Source organism: Onychostoma macrolepis, chromosome 07 (assembly GCF_012432095.1).
Source record: "Onychostoma macrolepis isolate SWU-2019 chromosome 07, ASM1243209v1, whole genome shotgun sequence".
Classification (NCBI taxonomy): Eukaryota; Metazoa; Chordata; class Actinopteri; order Cypriniformes; family Cyprinidae; genus Onychostoma; species Onychostoma macrolepis.
Genome location: NC_081161.1, coordinates 11,983,675 through 11,999,848, shown reverse-complemented (window position 1 = coordinate 11,999,848; position 16,174 = coordinate 11,983,675). Strand labels below are relative to the sequence as shown.

General features: G+C 35.4%; 2 protein-coding genes across 4 annotated transcripts in view; one reads left to right on the top strand and one right to left on the bottom strand.

The window, feature by feature from the left end:
* The window catches only part of mrc1a (mannose receptor, C type 1a), a 215,565-nt gene that overhangs the window by 10,852 nt on the left and 188,539 nt on the right, over window positions 1-16,174 (top strand). The gene's annotated exons all lie outside the window — the stretch shown is intronic.
* Window positions 93-11,480, bottom strand: LOC131543449 (uncharacterized). 3 transcript variants are annotated; one of them, XR_009271913.1, is made up of 6 exons: window positions 11,181-11,480; window positions 9,912-9,973; window positions 9,291-9,418; window positions 9,118-9,188; window positions 7,609-7,643; window positions 5,125-5,842 (listed from the first exon to the last, which is right to left on the bottom strand). XR_009271913.1 is itself a non-coding variant. In XM_058780781.1 (3 exons), the coding sequence occupies exon 3, from the start codon at window positions 3,454-3,456 to the stop codon at window positions 2,431-2,433; it is 1,026 nt and encodes a 341-aa protein (XP_058636764.1). In that variant the 5' UTR covers window positions 3,457-4,402; window positions 9,912-9,973; window positions 11,181-11,480; the 3' UTR covers window positions 2,030-2,430. The 3 variants fall into 3 exon arrangements, 1 of the variants encoding a protein (XP_058636764.1); XR_009271912.1 differs by lacking the exons at window positions 5,125-5,842; window positions 7,609-7,643; window positions 9,118-9,188; window positions 9,291-9,418 and adding exons at window positions 93-348; window positions 4,372-4,402 and having other exon boundaries at window positions 11,181-11,476; XM_058780781.1 differs by lacking the exons at window positions 5,125-5,842; window positions 7,609-7,643; window positions 9,118-9,188; window positions 9,291-9,418 and adding an exon at window positions 2,030-4,402.

The following is a 16,174-nucleotide window of genomic DNA, read 5'->3' as shown; positions in this document are numbered from 1 at the left end:
ATTAGCTGAAAAACAGATGGGTTTAGTAATGGTTGGTCACACAAACTTTTGGGGCACCACTGACTTCCATAATATTATTCCTACTATGGAAGTCAATGGTGCCAAACAAATGTTTGATTAAAAACATTCTTTAACATATTTTCCTTTGTATTCAGCAAAACAAATTTATACAGGTTTGGAACAACTTGACGGTGAGTAAATGACGACAGAATTTTCATTTTTGGGTGAACTATCCCTTTAAGCTACTCAGATATATTAGTAATTGAAAATACCTCTTTTGTTTTTCAAGCAAGTTGGAAGGACTACGTCAACTGTGTTGTCCTGAGGGAATTTTACCACGGCGTATCTCTAAAAGAGAAAGCATACTGAGGGTTTGGAGCCAAAGGGGCATAAGTGCAATTAAAGTGATCTGCACTTGAAACCCCTTTGGCTCCAAACCCTTGATAAGTGAGATACTGCACATAAAAATATACAAATATATACACAAATATTTAGTTCAGTGTACCCAGTTCCTTATAGCATATTACCTATATTCCACTCTCACCATTAACTTTAGCTAGCATTCTGCTATATATACTGCTATATACAGTCCTAACATTCTGTTCCCTTGACAGTTTACACTCCATGTTTCCATAATTCACCATTTAACTAATTACAAAACAATCAAAACATTTTTGAAAATTAAAATAAAATTTTCATCATTTAAGAAGCCTGATGCTTCATGACTTTCTATGTAGCATATAAATAGACAATTTGAAGAATAGTGAGTGACTGCTTTTTGCCACAAAATGATGTAGGGAGAAGCTTCATACAGAGAAAAAAAAATAAAAAATACTCCATTAAAGTGTACACCAGGGCTCAACAATAAGCATTACCCGATGCGTAATTTGCGAATATATATATATATATATATATATCTTGGTGTGTGCCTTATAAATCAGCTGGGCCACTAGAAAAAAATCTTAGCATTGAACCCTGGAACACTAAACCAAATCATCTGAAGCCACATGAGATTTTTGCTTGAACAACAGACCAAAACCAGTAAGGAGTAAACCAAGTCGAACCAAAAGCATGGTGTTTATTAAATGATTTTGACACACAATATGGAGGCAAAGAATCCCCCAAAACAAAGCAACCAGCCTCCACTTTTGAGTAGGGTGGTTCTTTTGCTCTACAAACTTAAACCAGATCTTGGTTTGGTTATTATGTGGTAAAATACCAACCTTGCTATTGCTCTTAAAGGACAAGTTCATTTCCCAAATAAAATCTCCTGCTAATTTATTCACCCCCCATGTCATCGAAGATGTTCATGTCTTTATTTCTTTAGACAAAAATAAAGTTTTTTGAGGTTAACATTCCAGGATTTTTCTCCATATAATGGATTTCAATGGTGGCCAACGATTTGAAGGTTAAAACTGCAGTTTCAATACAGCTTCAAAGGGATCTAAACGATCCCAGCCAAGGAATAAGGGTCTTACCTAGCAAAATAAGTAATTTTCTTTTAAAAAATTTATATTTATACACATTTTTTCTTGGCTAACATTAGCTCTGTAATGCACATGCACGTATTTATTAGGTGATATTGGAAAGGTCACGTGTGATGTAGGCGGAAGTAGCGACCCAGTGTTTACAAAAAGAACATGCAAAAAAATTATTTACAAAATAGGTAAAACAATGATGTCGGACAATTTTAAAGTTGGAGGGGAAAATGAGATGGAGTTTTTTTAACCAAAGTACACAGACAAAGAAGTTGACCACCACACATGACCTTTCCAACAGGATTACGTAATGTATGAAGAGGAGCATGTGCATCGCAGAGCTAGAGCAAGCCGAGCATTTGTGGTTAAAAAAAAAAAGTGTATAAATATGATTTTTTTTTTTAAGAAAAATGACAGACTCTTTTGCTGGATAAGACCCTTATTCCTTGTCTGGGATTTTGTAGTGCCATTTGAAGCTGCATGTAAACTGCAATTTTAACCTTCAATTCATTGGCCACCATTGAAGTCCATTATATAGAGAAAAATCCAGGAATGTTTTCCTCAAAAATCTTAATTTATTTTCGACTGAAGAAAGACATGAACATCTTGGATGACATGGGGGTAAGTAAAGTAACAGGAATTTTTTATTCTGGAAGTGAATTTATTCTTTAAATCTCTCTCATGCACCAATATGGTGACCATGGAGACAACTGCAAAACAGCACTGCTTAAATATCCAATTTGCAGTATGCTCATTTCTCAAAAAAAAAAAGTTATACAGGTTTGAAGCATCATAAGCAGTGAGTAAATTATAAGATTTTCAATTTTCAGGCAAAAGATTCCCTGAACAATTTTGAGAAAATGGCAATTTTTGCTGATACTAAATGTACAATCAGCATTCAGCTGTATCAATCTAATGTGTAAAGGGTGGTGAAAAAGATTTAGATAACTGCTCAAAATGAATGGAGCACTGTAAGGACAATCTTGACATCATCTTCCGCATCAATAAAAAATGCCTTTCTGACCAATAGCCTTTGAGACAATTGTTTCATTCTGGTGTGCCTCACTTGGGCCTTGTAAACACCAGTTAACCTGGAGTTACAAGGCTGCATGAAAAGTGGCTCAAGGTTGTCATAAACACGACAAAGCACTTCCCCTGTAGCATCTACCACAGAAACGACCTCACAACACTGTAAGTCACTGAGAACAAAGACATTGTTCGGTTTTTGTGTTTTCACCACAGCTGCAGGCTTGTTATTCAGTTCCTCTCTGTGCTCGTCAATTTCACCAAGACGTTTTATAATTTGTGCCAGAGGGTTTTTACCTGAGCGTACTAACCTCTTCAGCTGGTGCAGGTAATTTTCAAAGGAAAAAGCGCTACACTCATCTAGCCCACAGTACGCATGTGCATCAGAAGCAAGGTGAACCAAAGAGTGCACATTGTACACAAGGAACTCATCCCCGTACAACTTTCGGCCTTCCTCTACAAAGTGAACCAACAGATCTGATGCAAAAGAGCTGTACTGTTTCACTAGTTGTGGGCACACTAGGATGGCCAATGCCACACTGAACAGCATGAAATGTGCATAGAGTTCATCAGAGAGAACACCTTTCAGCACAATTTTGCCCGTGTAAAGCGCAAACTGTCGCAGTTCAGTAGCTTTCCACCGGTCAATGTCTTGTAGGCCACGTGGCTTCCTTGCAAACAGGTTTGGCATGAATTGTCTCAAACCAAGAAGTCTGGAACTGATCTCCCTTACTTGGCCAGAAGATAATCTGGTTGTAAGGTTTCCGCGCAACCACAAAACAATCAGTTTTCGCATCACTCCAAGACAGCACTGATGCATGTAATCTGCAGGAAATTGCTGAATCATGTCTATTTGGAGCATGCAAAACGGAGACACCCCAGATGTCCGGTGGTGCCCCTCCTGAAGCTGCTCACGGAAAGATGCATTTGTTCTCAGTGTAACATTTGTCATCTCTGGGTATATAACCGCTTGCCATCCCAGATGCCTTTCTGTTTGCACTTATCACAACCGAAATAACCTGAAAATTGCTTTGTGCATTTAACAAGTGCTTTGCAGGTGCATCACAAGTGATACAGCGAAGATGAACTCGTAAATTACCCCTATCTGTCTCTAATCCATTGAGTAAAATGTCCCTGAGGTCATGTACTACATCTGTCAAAAATCAAGATCTGTAGGATTTGAGTCACCAAAACAGAGAGCAAGAGGAAAGACAGTGGAAGGAGCCAAATTGATTTTGCACAAAACTGGCCACAGTGACTGACTGCTACTTTTGAATAGTGGCAAGCCATCAATATTCAAGGAAATGTCCAGACAGTCTAACTGGGTGACAACATCACTGGGGTACATATTTAAATACCTACACAGCTGTTCTTTGCATCCAAAGTAGAAGTATTGCATCCCAGATTTCATGTCTAAGTTTACATTTTCACATGTTCCAAGTAATGTTCTAGCAGTTCTTGGAAGCTCTGGGTGATGTTCACCAAGAATTTTAAGAAGGCCATCCACTGCATTGTGTTTGACCTGAAATTCATTGGCCCACTGTGCAAGTCTAACTCCTAAAGAAGGTCTGTCATCCAAGTCTACGTCATCAGAATCTGAATCAGAATTAGAATTTGCATGAGCCCCCTGCATTTCAACATCACACTCAAATTCACTCTGTTCCCCCTCAATGGGCTGTGCATGCTGGAGCAGCTCACTAAAGCTCTCTAGAGTAGTAGAGCAGGTGGGTATCTCAGTGTTGTCTACATGAGACAAATCCAATTTCTGCTGATCTCTTTTCACTCTTTTCCAGTGTGTGTTGTATTTTTGTTTTGCAGACATTGTTAATTACCTCCCTCACAAAAAGAAACAAAGTCATCAGCATACCATGTCAGACTCCATCCGCACTCCCGTCTCCCTGTGGATGAGAATAAAGAGAAATTGTAAACATACAGTACACATTTGAATGCCCTGTGTGTGTGTGTGTGTGTGTGTGCGCGTTTTTGTGAAAAGTCAGGACATAGATGTGTATAATGACAAAGGTATGACAGGTATTACAAGGTGAAGGTGACATCTCATCGTATCTGCGCGTCATCTGTGTCGCGTCATCTGTGTCACGTCACCTGTAGCGTTTTTTCCCCTGTTGGCAAAGGAATGGCCCCGCCCTACTCTGCCTCTGATTGGCTTACTTTAATGTTCTTTCCCTCAACCAACCAATCTCACTCCTGAAGCATAACTTTTAGACGCTGCAGGCAAATGTCCATATTTCCAGAGGCTATGTAAAATGTGAAGGAACAAGCTAACGGCAAGCAACTTATTTTTGAAGTAATTGGGCTATGTTGGTGGTTAGATTAGCCTGTTTGTAGCTAGCTAAATTAAGTTCACTGTCGAACAGGACGGAATGCATTTGTATCTGCTGTAAATTATGGTGTTCCAGTATAAATGGTGATTACCGCGTGAGGCTGCTGTTTTTTTTTTGGGTTGTCACCTTTTTCACCCCTGACGAGTTTGCACCCCTGATATATATATATATATATATATATATATATATATATATACACATATATATATATATGCCTTCATACACACACACACAAATAAGTTGTATACATATCTAAAATTCAAACACAATTTGTTTATTTGTACAGTGCTTTTCACAATACATATTCCAATGCAGCTTTACAGAAAATGCATTTAAAAAGAGTATTGCATTTAAAAGTTACAAATAAAAAGAGTAATGTCCATATGCCACAGTATTTGTACAGTTCCCGGATAATACAAATCATACAAGTAGATAATGACCATTTAAGTAAAAGTGATAAATACCTTTAAAGCAATGATTACCAGCATACATAATACATAATTAAATATCTTTTTTTTTCCTTAAGGTATAATACGAAGGTCTTAGACAACAAAAAGTTTAAAGAAATGATTTAGATGTACAGACAATTACTGTCCTGAACACTATTAAAACAATATTCATATTAAAACAATTGAATTACTACACAAAACATGTTTTACTACACTACATCTTTTCTTTTGATAATTTTTGCATCAAAAGCAAAATTAAAGTTAATTTAAAACACTACCCCAAGTAGTATACATCTCTACTTCTAGTGCTTACTGTACATACTATTCACCAAGCTTAAAACAGTGCTACACAATGAGAATGAGAAGAATCTGAATAATTACCACAGGGAAATTTTATATCACAGGGAAAGGTCTTACAAATGTGTGTCACCATTGTGTGCTTGAGTTGGTTCTAGTTGTTGGAGTCTTCTGCAATGCTGTTTTTGAGGTAAATGCGAGCCCTCCATCTGACTCCACAGCTTAGACAGTTCCCCCCTTTTCGTTGTCTCTAAAAAAAAAAAAAGATTAAATATTTTTAATATTAATATATAATGTTTTTTGTACATTGTCCCTGATAACTAATAATAATAATAATTAAATATATTATACACACACACATACATACAGTACATATATACACAAACACACACATAAGGTCAAAAGTTTACATACACCTTGCAGAATCTGCAAAATTTTAATAATTTTACCAAAATAAGAGGGATAAGACATTTACATATTGTCCACAAGAGAAAAAAATTGTTGAATTTATAAAAATGACCCCGTTGTTTACATCCACTTGATTCTTAATACTGTGTTGTTCCCTGAATGATCCACAGCTGTGTGTTTTTGTTTAGTGATAGTTGCTCATGAGTCCCTTGTTTGTTCTGAACAGTTAAACTGTCTGCTGTTCTTCAGAAAAATCCTTCAGCTCCCACAAATGCTGTGCTTTTCCAGCATTTTTGTGTATTTTAACACTTTCCAGAAGTGACTGTATGATTTTGAGATCCATCTTTTCACACTGAGGACAACTGAGGGACTCATATGCAACTATTACAGAAGGTTTAAACGCTCACTGATGCTCCAGAAGAAAAATAATGCATTAAGGGGTGAAAACTTTTGAATTTGAACATCAGGGTAAATTGAGCTTATTTTGTCTTGTGGAAACATGTAACCCAGACAGCAACATAGTGTTGGCCCAGATCCGGCCCACATCTGGCCCGCGTGAAATCCATGCAGGCCAGATGTGGGCCGGATCTGGGCCGACACTGCTTGTTGTCTGGGAAGTATCTTCTGTAGCTTCTGAAGGGCAGTACTAAATGAAAAAAATATTTAGGCAAAATAAGAAAAATGTACACCTTCATTCTGTTTAAAAGTTTTCACCCCCTTAATGTATTGTGTTTCCTTCAGGATCATCAGTAAGCATTTCTCACTTCCAGTTCTTGTTGATTATATACTGTAATTATAAAATGATCGTACACAAAATTAATAGTAGTTATTATGATTAATATGGTTTGGAATTGGTAAAAGTGCTTAAAAAAAATGATCAGAATATTGAATCGCCTAATAATTATGCACGCACTGAATATGCTTTTCCACATCATAAATGTTATCCATGGTTAGCATTTTTTAATTTTCCTGTAATCGAGTAATTTTGTCCTGCTTTGTGTGTGACAAAGATAATGTTCATTCTACTTACTGCCCATAGGTGTAAAGTATAATAACTGATATAACAGAGAAGAAAAGCAAGGGGAAACTGTGCCACCTGTTTTATATATTAAAAAATACACAACTAATTGCATTTTACACAGATATGTTATGAATGTATTTGTTTCATTTAGTATTACAAAGCAAGGAAGGCAATGTTTAAGCCTTACACATAAGAGTCACAGTTTATTAACATGCTCCACTGTGGAAATTAGTGCATGTGACATCAGTGTCATATACACTTCCTTTAATCACCGACTTGAGATGAAAAAGGGTTTGTACCCAAATGACACACAGACTATAGCATTGCTAGAGGACTATGACTGTTATAACAGGTATATTGTTCAGGATGAGTGTGAAGTTATTTGAAGGAGCATTTCTCCAGAAAGCTGCAAGCCTCAATCGGCCCTAACAAACAGTATGTTTTGAACAGCACAAGTTGTAACATTATCAGGCACTCATTATTATCAATACTCAATTATAAATTGTGGCATTCAAATAGCTTGAATAACTCAAACTCCACTGAAAACTTAAAAAAAAAAAAAAAAGAAAGAAAAAAATGGGACTCACCTTACTATTTGACAGTCCCGGCTCTCAGGTGGAACCTGAAATTGAAACAGATCGTTATATAGTGTTGCTGGACAATTTCTCAGTTCATTTACCCAATTAACATGGAGCATACCGTTAACAGAAATAAAAGCATATTTTGGCCAAGCTTTTATAAATAAAAATCATACCAAACAATATAATGTAATACATGTATATCTCCTCAGTGCCCCTCTGTTTCTATCATTCAGTGTGCCTGAAAGCGTTCTGCCTGCTTATTCAAGGGGACCGGGCTCGACAAAAGTTTGGACACATTACTGTTTTTAATGTTCTTGAAATAAGTCTCTTATGCTCATCAAGCCAGCATTTATTTGAACAAAAATACAGAAAAAAAAAAAGAATATTGTGAAGTATTAAAAATAATGAAATGAAATAAAATAATGGTTTTCTATTTTAATATACTTCAAAATATAATTTATTTCTGCGATCAAAGCTGAATCTTCAGCATCATTACTCGTCTTCAGTGTCACATGATCCTTCAGAAATCATTATAATATACTAATTTGATACTCCGTTGTTATCGATGTTGGAAACAGTTGTGCTGCTTAATTTTTTGGGAATATGTGATAGTTTTTTCAGGATTTATTGATGAATAAAAAGTTAAAAAGAAAATCATTTATTTATTCAGCTTTGCCATCACAGAAATAAATTATATTTTAATTACAATTTTAAAAGTAATTATCAGTTAAAATGTTTTTTATGAATATATTGTAAAACGTAATTTATTCCTGTGATCAAAGCTGAATTTTCAGTATCATTACTCCAGTCTTCAGTGTCACATGATCCTTCAGAAATCATTCTTATATTATTATTTGCTGTTCAAGAAACATTTCTGATTATTATCAGTTGAAAAACAGTTGTGCTCCTTAATATATGCAGAAACCATGATATACAACCATTCAAATGTTTGGTGTGTGTTAATAGAAATGACTTTTATTTAGCAAATAGGCATTAAATTGATAAAAGTAAAACATTTATAATGAAGCAAAAATATATTTCAAATAAATGATGTTCTTTTGAACTGTCTATTCATCAAATAATCATAAAAATGTTTCCAGAAAATGTTAAGCAGCAAAAACTTTTTTTTTAATTTTATTTTTACATATAATAATAATAATAATAATAATAAGAACCATTACTGATAACTGAGCACCAATAAAAATCCAGCACTAAATCAGCATGTTAGAATGATTTCTGAACGATCGTGCACTGAAGACTGCAGTAATGATGCTGAAAATTCACAGGAATAAATTACATTTTAAAATATATTCAAATGATATTTCACAATATTACTTTTTAATTTTATTTTTGATCAAATAAATGCATGCAGCCTTGAGGGTTAGCACTTAACACTGCTAGCCCACCATGACAGGCAGCAATCTTAAACATTAAATTTTAATAGAAGCAGTCAAAATTACTAAAGTTTAAATTAAGTAATTAAGTTCAAATTTCATTTTACGTATAATTGCATACCTCTGGACCGTTTTCTTCATGTTAGCAAGTCCTCTGATAACAGGCCTATAGTTCGCCGGTCCAACACCGATCTAAGGAGCAATAAAAACACCAAAACTTTAAGTTATCGAGTACACAACATAATAAGAGATTAATTTGTTAGTAGAACAGTGTGATCACACGGTGTGACATACCTTGGTGAAGTCTTTGAGGATAACAGCGTACAGTCCGTGCCTCAATCGTCTTGACGTCTTCTTCTTCTTCTTCTATTAAGGTTTATTGGCGGTTGGCAAACAACTTTTTGGTGCATTACCGCCACCATCTGGTGTGAGTGTGGACCAGAATGTTGTGTATAAGCATTGTTTAAAAAAAAAAAAAAACTATATCCTTCCACTTAAATTGGTTTCTCTAAGATATTGAAACAGTATATATAACACATCTTTTTTACTCTTTCCGCGAAATGCTAATCAAGCCAGCATTTATTTGATCAAAAATACAGAAAAAAGTATTACAATTTAAAATAATGGTTTTCTATTTTAATTTATTTCAAAATACAATTTATTGCTTTGATCAAAGCAAATATCTTTGACGTCTTTTGTTCTGAACTGCAGATAAACGCGCTCGTTTCGGACGCGGCCCGGATCTGCTCTGTGACAGTAGTTCCCGCCCACTGAAACCGGGCCCGGGCTGGATCCGTGTTACAGCACTGAAACGGATGTGACTGTAATACGGGTTTGCCGGTTTGAAAACGGATCCGGCACAGAGTCAACTGCTGTCTGGGAACTGAAGCTATACCGGAAACAGAAATTATTTACCTCTCGATTCTTGGGTTTGAGTCATCCTTCTTTTGTCACGTGCTTGCTTCCTGGCTTAGTATCTTACAACAAACACAGAGATTACATATTATTAACAGTATGCTACATTATTAACAGTATAGGTATCTTTGCTTTGCACATTCAATACTAACAATCATGACAGGAATTCACAAATGTATACATTGTGAGAAATAAAAATAAAAAAAGCTACAATTTGAGATAAGAAACGCATCACATAACACATAAATGTGTTTGTAAGGAAGGTTGGGAATTATTAAATAATTTCTGTATCCAATACTGCTGACTCATGTCACGTCGGGAGATGAACTAGGCCTAATCATTTCTCTTTCCGATAACGTTACAGACCGCATAGCGTCTAGCCCTATTCAGACTGTAACTGATTCTCATATAGACATCAGTTAAAAAAAAAATGTTCTTTTAAATACTTTCCAGCTTTCAGAAATAAATATGCATGCACATTACAGCTAATTACAACAGTTACTGTACTGCGTTCGGCAGTGAAAGATATGAAATGAATTTTGAATCGATTTCTTCCTCTAAAGAGATTCGGACGTGTAATTAAATTAACACAGAGAGATTCGCGCTCGCGCATTATATTAATGTAACGTTACTTTCACGCTACAAAAATGCGCTCTCGACATTTGGCAGTAAAATACGCCATAATACCCCCTGTAAATGGTAAAAATAACTTGCGGCCCCATGAGAAACAATTTACCGTAATTTATATGAACTAGCGACTCAAACTCGGAGACCCTGCTTAATTACACGCTTGGGTGTCAGTCAGAGCACAGCGCTGAGTTCCTTATCAAGACTGAATAACACTTCTCTTGGTAACATTATCCCAATTTTATTTACCCATTCATGCATGATATTATTCAAAAGGATCAAGTTACTGGTATACGTTATATTTACATACCGCAATGATATAAACGAAATAGCAAAATCTCTAACGTTGAAATTATCGTTGTCGTGATACCATCACACCAGCTACCCAAATTCTTATTAATATTCACATTATAAAAAATATCTAACAAACATGGCTAATCTCTAACGTTATATGACGCCTCATGAAATGGCGCGAAGACGAGGCCTGATCAATTAACATCGTAGGAGAACTCAGGATACCAATCTAAAATGTATGGCATATTGCAGATTTTCATCTACAATATGCCATACCTTTATATTGGTATCCAAAGACAAAAAAACATCTAAGTAATCAAAGATATTTCCAAAACCAACAGGACCTACCATCAAGTAATCGAACCACTGCGAAACCTCACAAAATGGCGACTAACCTTAGTTTCTGAGGTTTCTGAGATTTTCGGTTTCATTGGGCGGAGCTTATCCTGGACATGCGCATGGAGTGGATTATTATTCATTTTATTTTTTTAAAGGGTAAATATAATTTAGGTGTGGTGCGAATTTATATCTAAACTGTTGTTTATCGTTTAACAGTTTATAATGTTTTATTATTTTTGCAGTTGTCATTTTGTGCAGTACATCCATTCTCCTTAGGTTAGTAGCTGCTGTGGGTGTTTCAGTCACTGTTAGATGCACAGTTGGTATAAGAGTATATCAAATAAAATGAATTTGTGTTGTTAATTTATTTAGAAATATTTCATATCTTCTCTACTGTTGGAAATCAGAGCTGTAACCATGCAGATGTTACAGGATTTTTGGTTTCACATAATTTTTATTTAAATATTTAAATGTTTAAATATTTCACTTTTTATCTCTCTCTAAATTTATATTGGAAACATTAAAAAATTTAATCGTTTGGAACAATATAAATAGAATATTGGCTTATTGTTTAAAGAGAACATTAGGTTACAACAACATTTTTTGATTGCATTAGAGCAATTTCTCATTAGGGATAACTGAGACTTAATTCAAATGGATTTTAACCGTGGTTCGCACAGTTTTATCTGCATTGAAAATCCTTTAGCTAAAATAAACAGTGACACATTTAGCTGACAAATATAAACATTGTAAACCATGGTAATAAATATAGCTAACATAAGAAAATAAACCACACTTACCATTTCTTATGATGATTCTTGTGATGATGTCTGGTCGAGGATATGGTTGATTTTGTGTGCATGACAATTCACAAAAGGTGATCAAATGAACAAAGTTTGAATATACATATTATTATTTTTAGCATTATTATTTATGTTGATTCTTGGATGAAGGACCATCACCTTCAACTCAGCTAAGACAAAACTGCTTGTGGTTCCAACAAACCCATCGTTTCATCACAATTTCACCATCCAGTTAGGCACATCAACCAGAACTCCTTCAAAAACAGCCAGAAACCTTGGAGTTGTGATTGATGATCAGCTGACTTTCTCGGACCACATTGTTAAAACTGCCTGGTCCTGCAGACTTGTTTTATTCGACATCAAGAAGATCAGGCCCTTTCTTTCTGAACATGCTTCACAACTCCTTGCTCAAGCTCTTGTTCTGTCCAGGCTGGACTATTGCAATGCTCTCTTGGCAGGTCTTCCAGTCAGTTCTATCAAACCTTTACAATTAATCCAGAACACGGCAGCAAGATTAATTTTTAATGAAACAAAAAGAATGCATGTCACACCTCTGTTTATCAATTTGCACTGGCTACCAATAGCTGCTTGCATAAAATTCAAGGCATTAATGTTTGCCTAAAAACCACCTCTGGCTCGACTTTACCTAAAGTCAGTACTAAATTCATTACTTCAGACCTATGTGCCCCTAGAAGCTTGCGTTCTGCAAGTGAACGTCACTTTATTGTTTATTCCAAAGAGGCACAAAATCACTTTCACTGACTTTTTCATTAACTGTTTCCTCCTGGTGTAATGACCTGCCCAACTCAATCCGAGCAGTCCATGTTCAAGAAACTGTTAAAACAAATTTCTTCCATCTTTATTTGACCCTCTAACTCTCTCTAAATCTCAAATTTTATTCTTTAAAAAAAAGAAACGGCGGTCACACTTTATATTAGCTGGCCTTAACTACTATGTACTTACAGTGGGGCAAAAAAGTATTTAGTCAGCCACCAATTGTGCAAGTTCTCCCACTTAAAAAGATGAGAGAGGCCTGTAACTTTCATCATAGTTATACCTCAACTATGAGAGACAATATGAGAAAAAAAATCCAGAAAATCACATTGTAGGATTTTTTAAGAATTTATTTGCAAATTATGGTGGAAAATAAGACCTATTGGTGAGAGCAGCCGCTTGCAGTCGGGGGCGGAATTGAAAGCGCAGACGTGAAGTCGGACTCTTTCTGCTCCCGGTAGTGATGCTCTCGCGGTGTTTGCATACTCTATCACAGATGAAGTGAATAACATGCTGTATTTGTCAAATGCACGGACGTTTCAGAAATGTTTTCATGAGCAAAAGAAACACTTTTTATATAGGCTACTGCTTAATACAGGGCCATCTGTTCAAGAATAAAGTTAAACATAAACATGTACTATTTAAATACCAATAAGCCTTTATCAGTGTTTTTTTATTATTATTAAATGTGACTCATTATAACATTGTGATTATACAGTAAAAAAAAGCTTTTACTGTTCTAAAAACAGATTTGTGGGCAGTATTTTTTTTTTTTATTATTATACAAAAATTATACAAAGGTTTGTACAAGCAACTCACAAGTACAAAAACAAATAAACATTCATAAGAATATGTAAAGTGAAACAATTCATGCCAGGGGGAAAATAACAACAATTTAAAGTAACAAAAAGTTTCATTGGTCTTTCTTGATTTTTTTGTTCTTAATTTTATCTAATGTAGTACCATTTGTGTACCATCTCTTTCTATAAAATGTTCAAAGTTTGGCTTAGCTTCCATTTTTTCACACGATTGTGATATTCTCCTAGTAAAATAAGATTTGTGAACTGTACTGGATTAGAGTGGGGGAACTATGACGTCACTTTGTAGGCGGATCGGCGGTTATCATGAAACTGGTTCCTTCGACAAAAAAAACAATAGGATTTTCCCATAGGCTTTTGGATTATCACAAAAAATAAGCTCTGTGTTCAATCATAGTTCATGAAACTTACACGTTTTGTCCATCAAGATAATCTTGACAAGATAATATAACTTTGACGAATTTTGAAGCCGAAATAAAAGCGCCAGAACTGAAAAGCTAAACTTATGCTATAAACGAACTACAGCACCACGGTCGCTCGCCTTCAGCGTCACCACCAGCGCGCTCCCGACAACTGTTTCAAACTTATTTTTAACATGTTCAGTGAAGGATTTACTCTGTATATGTATTTTAATCCACACTACAGGAACCGTTTCATGAATAAATACAAAACTAGAGACAAACTAAAACTGAAATGAGACATTAGTAATAAATAGTATAGTGAATAAATGAAATAATCATAACTAAAGGACATTTAAAGCACGTATTTCTGTACATTTCGAAATAAGGCGCATTAAAAGTCAATAAATCCTTGATTAATATGAATATTTTAATTAAAAACGTATCCCCGCGTATTTAAATAACAGCAGAGTGAGCGAGTTTTTGGATATGGTAAGATTAAACTTATTTAGTGAACAAAGTACCACATTTCAGCTCTCATTTTGTTAGGATTGGTACACAAAATGTTATTTTATCCGTGCTTCAAGGAAATCCTCAATCTATGTTTTCTAACCGCTTCATGTGGCCGCAAACATTTAATTTTTACGTGCCTTTAAGCAATATGCATCATTAAAGTTTAACTTTCACCACGTTAAGCCGGCAAATGTGGTGTCTACATGTAATAATCGTAATATGCGTTTACCTTATGGTGCAGAGAGTCTCCGTGTCAGTAAAGCGATAAAACAAGCATCTTCCCTCTGAAAACATGTCGCATTTCAGGGGCAAAGCAAAAAAAACAACATCGAACAACAATATAAAATACTGCAAACTATTCATTGGTTATCCTAAAATTAATTGAATTACAAATTATACTACAACTGGAAAATACTGTATATTGATAAACTGTTCGGCGTGATGACGTTTAATGTCTCCGACAGCGTCTGTAGTCCCATTTAGCAACTTGTTAGCAACCGTCTTTTTTAAGAAACATAACAGCTTAAAAAAATCACGAGTGTGGTGTAACTGGTGTGTTTTATGTCGTAGAATAAAACGTGAAAGTATCTTGAGCCTGTGTGAACCACGCACCTTATTTTAGAGATTTAACCAAAACTCCATTCAAGAAACCCATTGACTCTGGGACATTGGAACCGGAAGTGCTAAAATGCTAACTCGCTTCCGGGTTTTCGCCTACAAAGTGACATCATAGTCAGGGCTCGCAAAATCGCTAGCCCGACGTCCCGGGGCTATTGTGTTTTCCAGTCGGGCTACCAAAATTTATCACTGCCTGCCCGACGGGCTCCTTAAATACAGATCTCCCGTGGGTCCTTATAAACTCTGAAAGTGAGTTGTATCAAACTTAAGGCCATAAAAAGTTTTAAATACGTTAAATGGTATAAGAAATGTCTTAATTATAATTTCTAGAGGTCTTACAGTTCGGGACGGAAAGACAAGAGTCGCGATACGGCAGGATTAAACTTCAAAAGGCAATGATGTCATTGAATAAATATGAGCGCTGCAAGTTTCAAGTCAAAACGCGGCACGGATGTCTTTATGTGAATGTATCTGAAGGGAACCGACTGTCCTCAGAAACGTGTCGTTGGCATTTTAATTTCATATTACATATAATTCCTGATAAAGCAGCGTTTATGAGCGCAGAGCTGCTTTGTGTACAGTGTTTCCAGGGAAACCGCAATATTTCAGCGCTCCTAAAGCGCCACCTCGTGGCAGAGAATGAATCTGCATTTCCAATAAGCCTTGCTGTTTATGGTCAGATCAATGCAAATATCAACTTTTTACGCAGCAAACACATAGAGTTGTAAATGAGAGAGAAGTTATGCCTTCTAAAACTTTAAACAAGACAGTAATATTTATTCGTTTAAATTAATATAATAATTTATATGCTTGATTTATCCCTTTTCATAAAAATGGTCTATAGCCTGAAACACTGTTGTATAAGATTTTTGTTTTTGTGAAAACCTGTATCTGAACTGTAAATCATGTAATTTTATGGCTCAATACTGTATGTTACCATAGACATTGTCCAACCCCACTCATTCTGTGTTCATTTTACTTGTACAGCTCTTAAAATGGGTCATAAATTGCCTTAAATTTATTTTTTTTAAATTCTGCAGATACCCTGTAAATAGTGAAATAAGATTCCTTCCTTCATA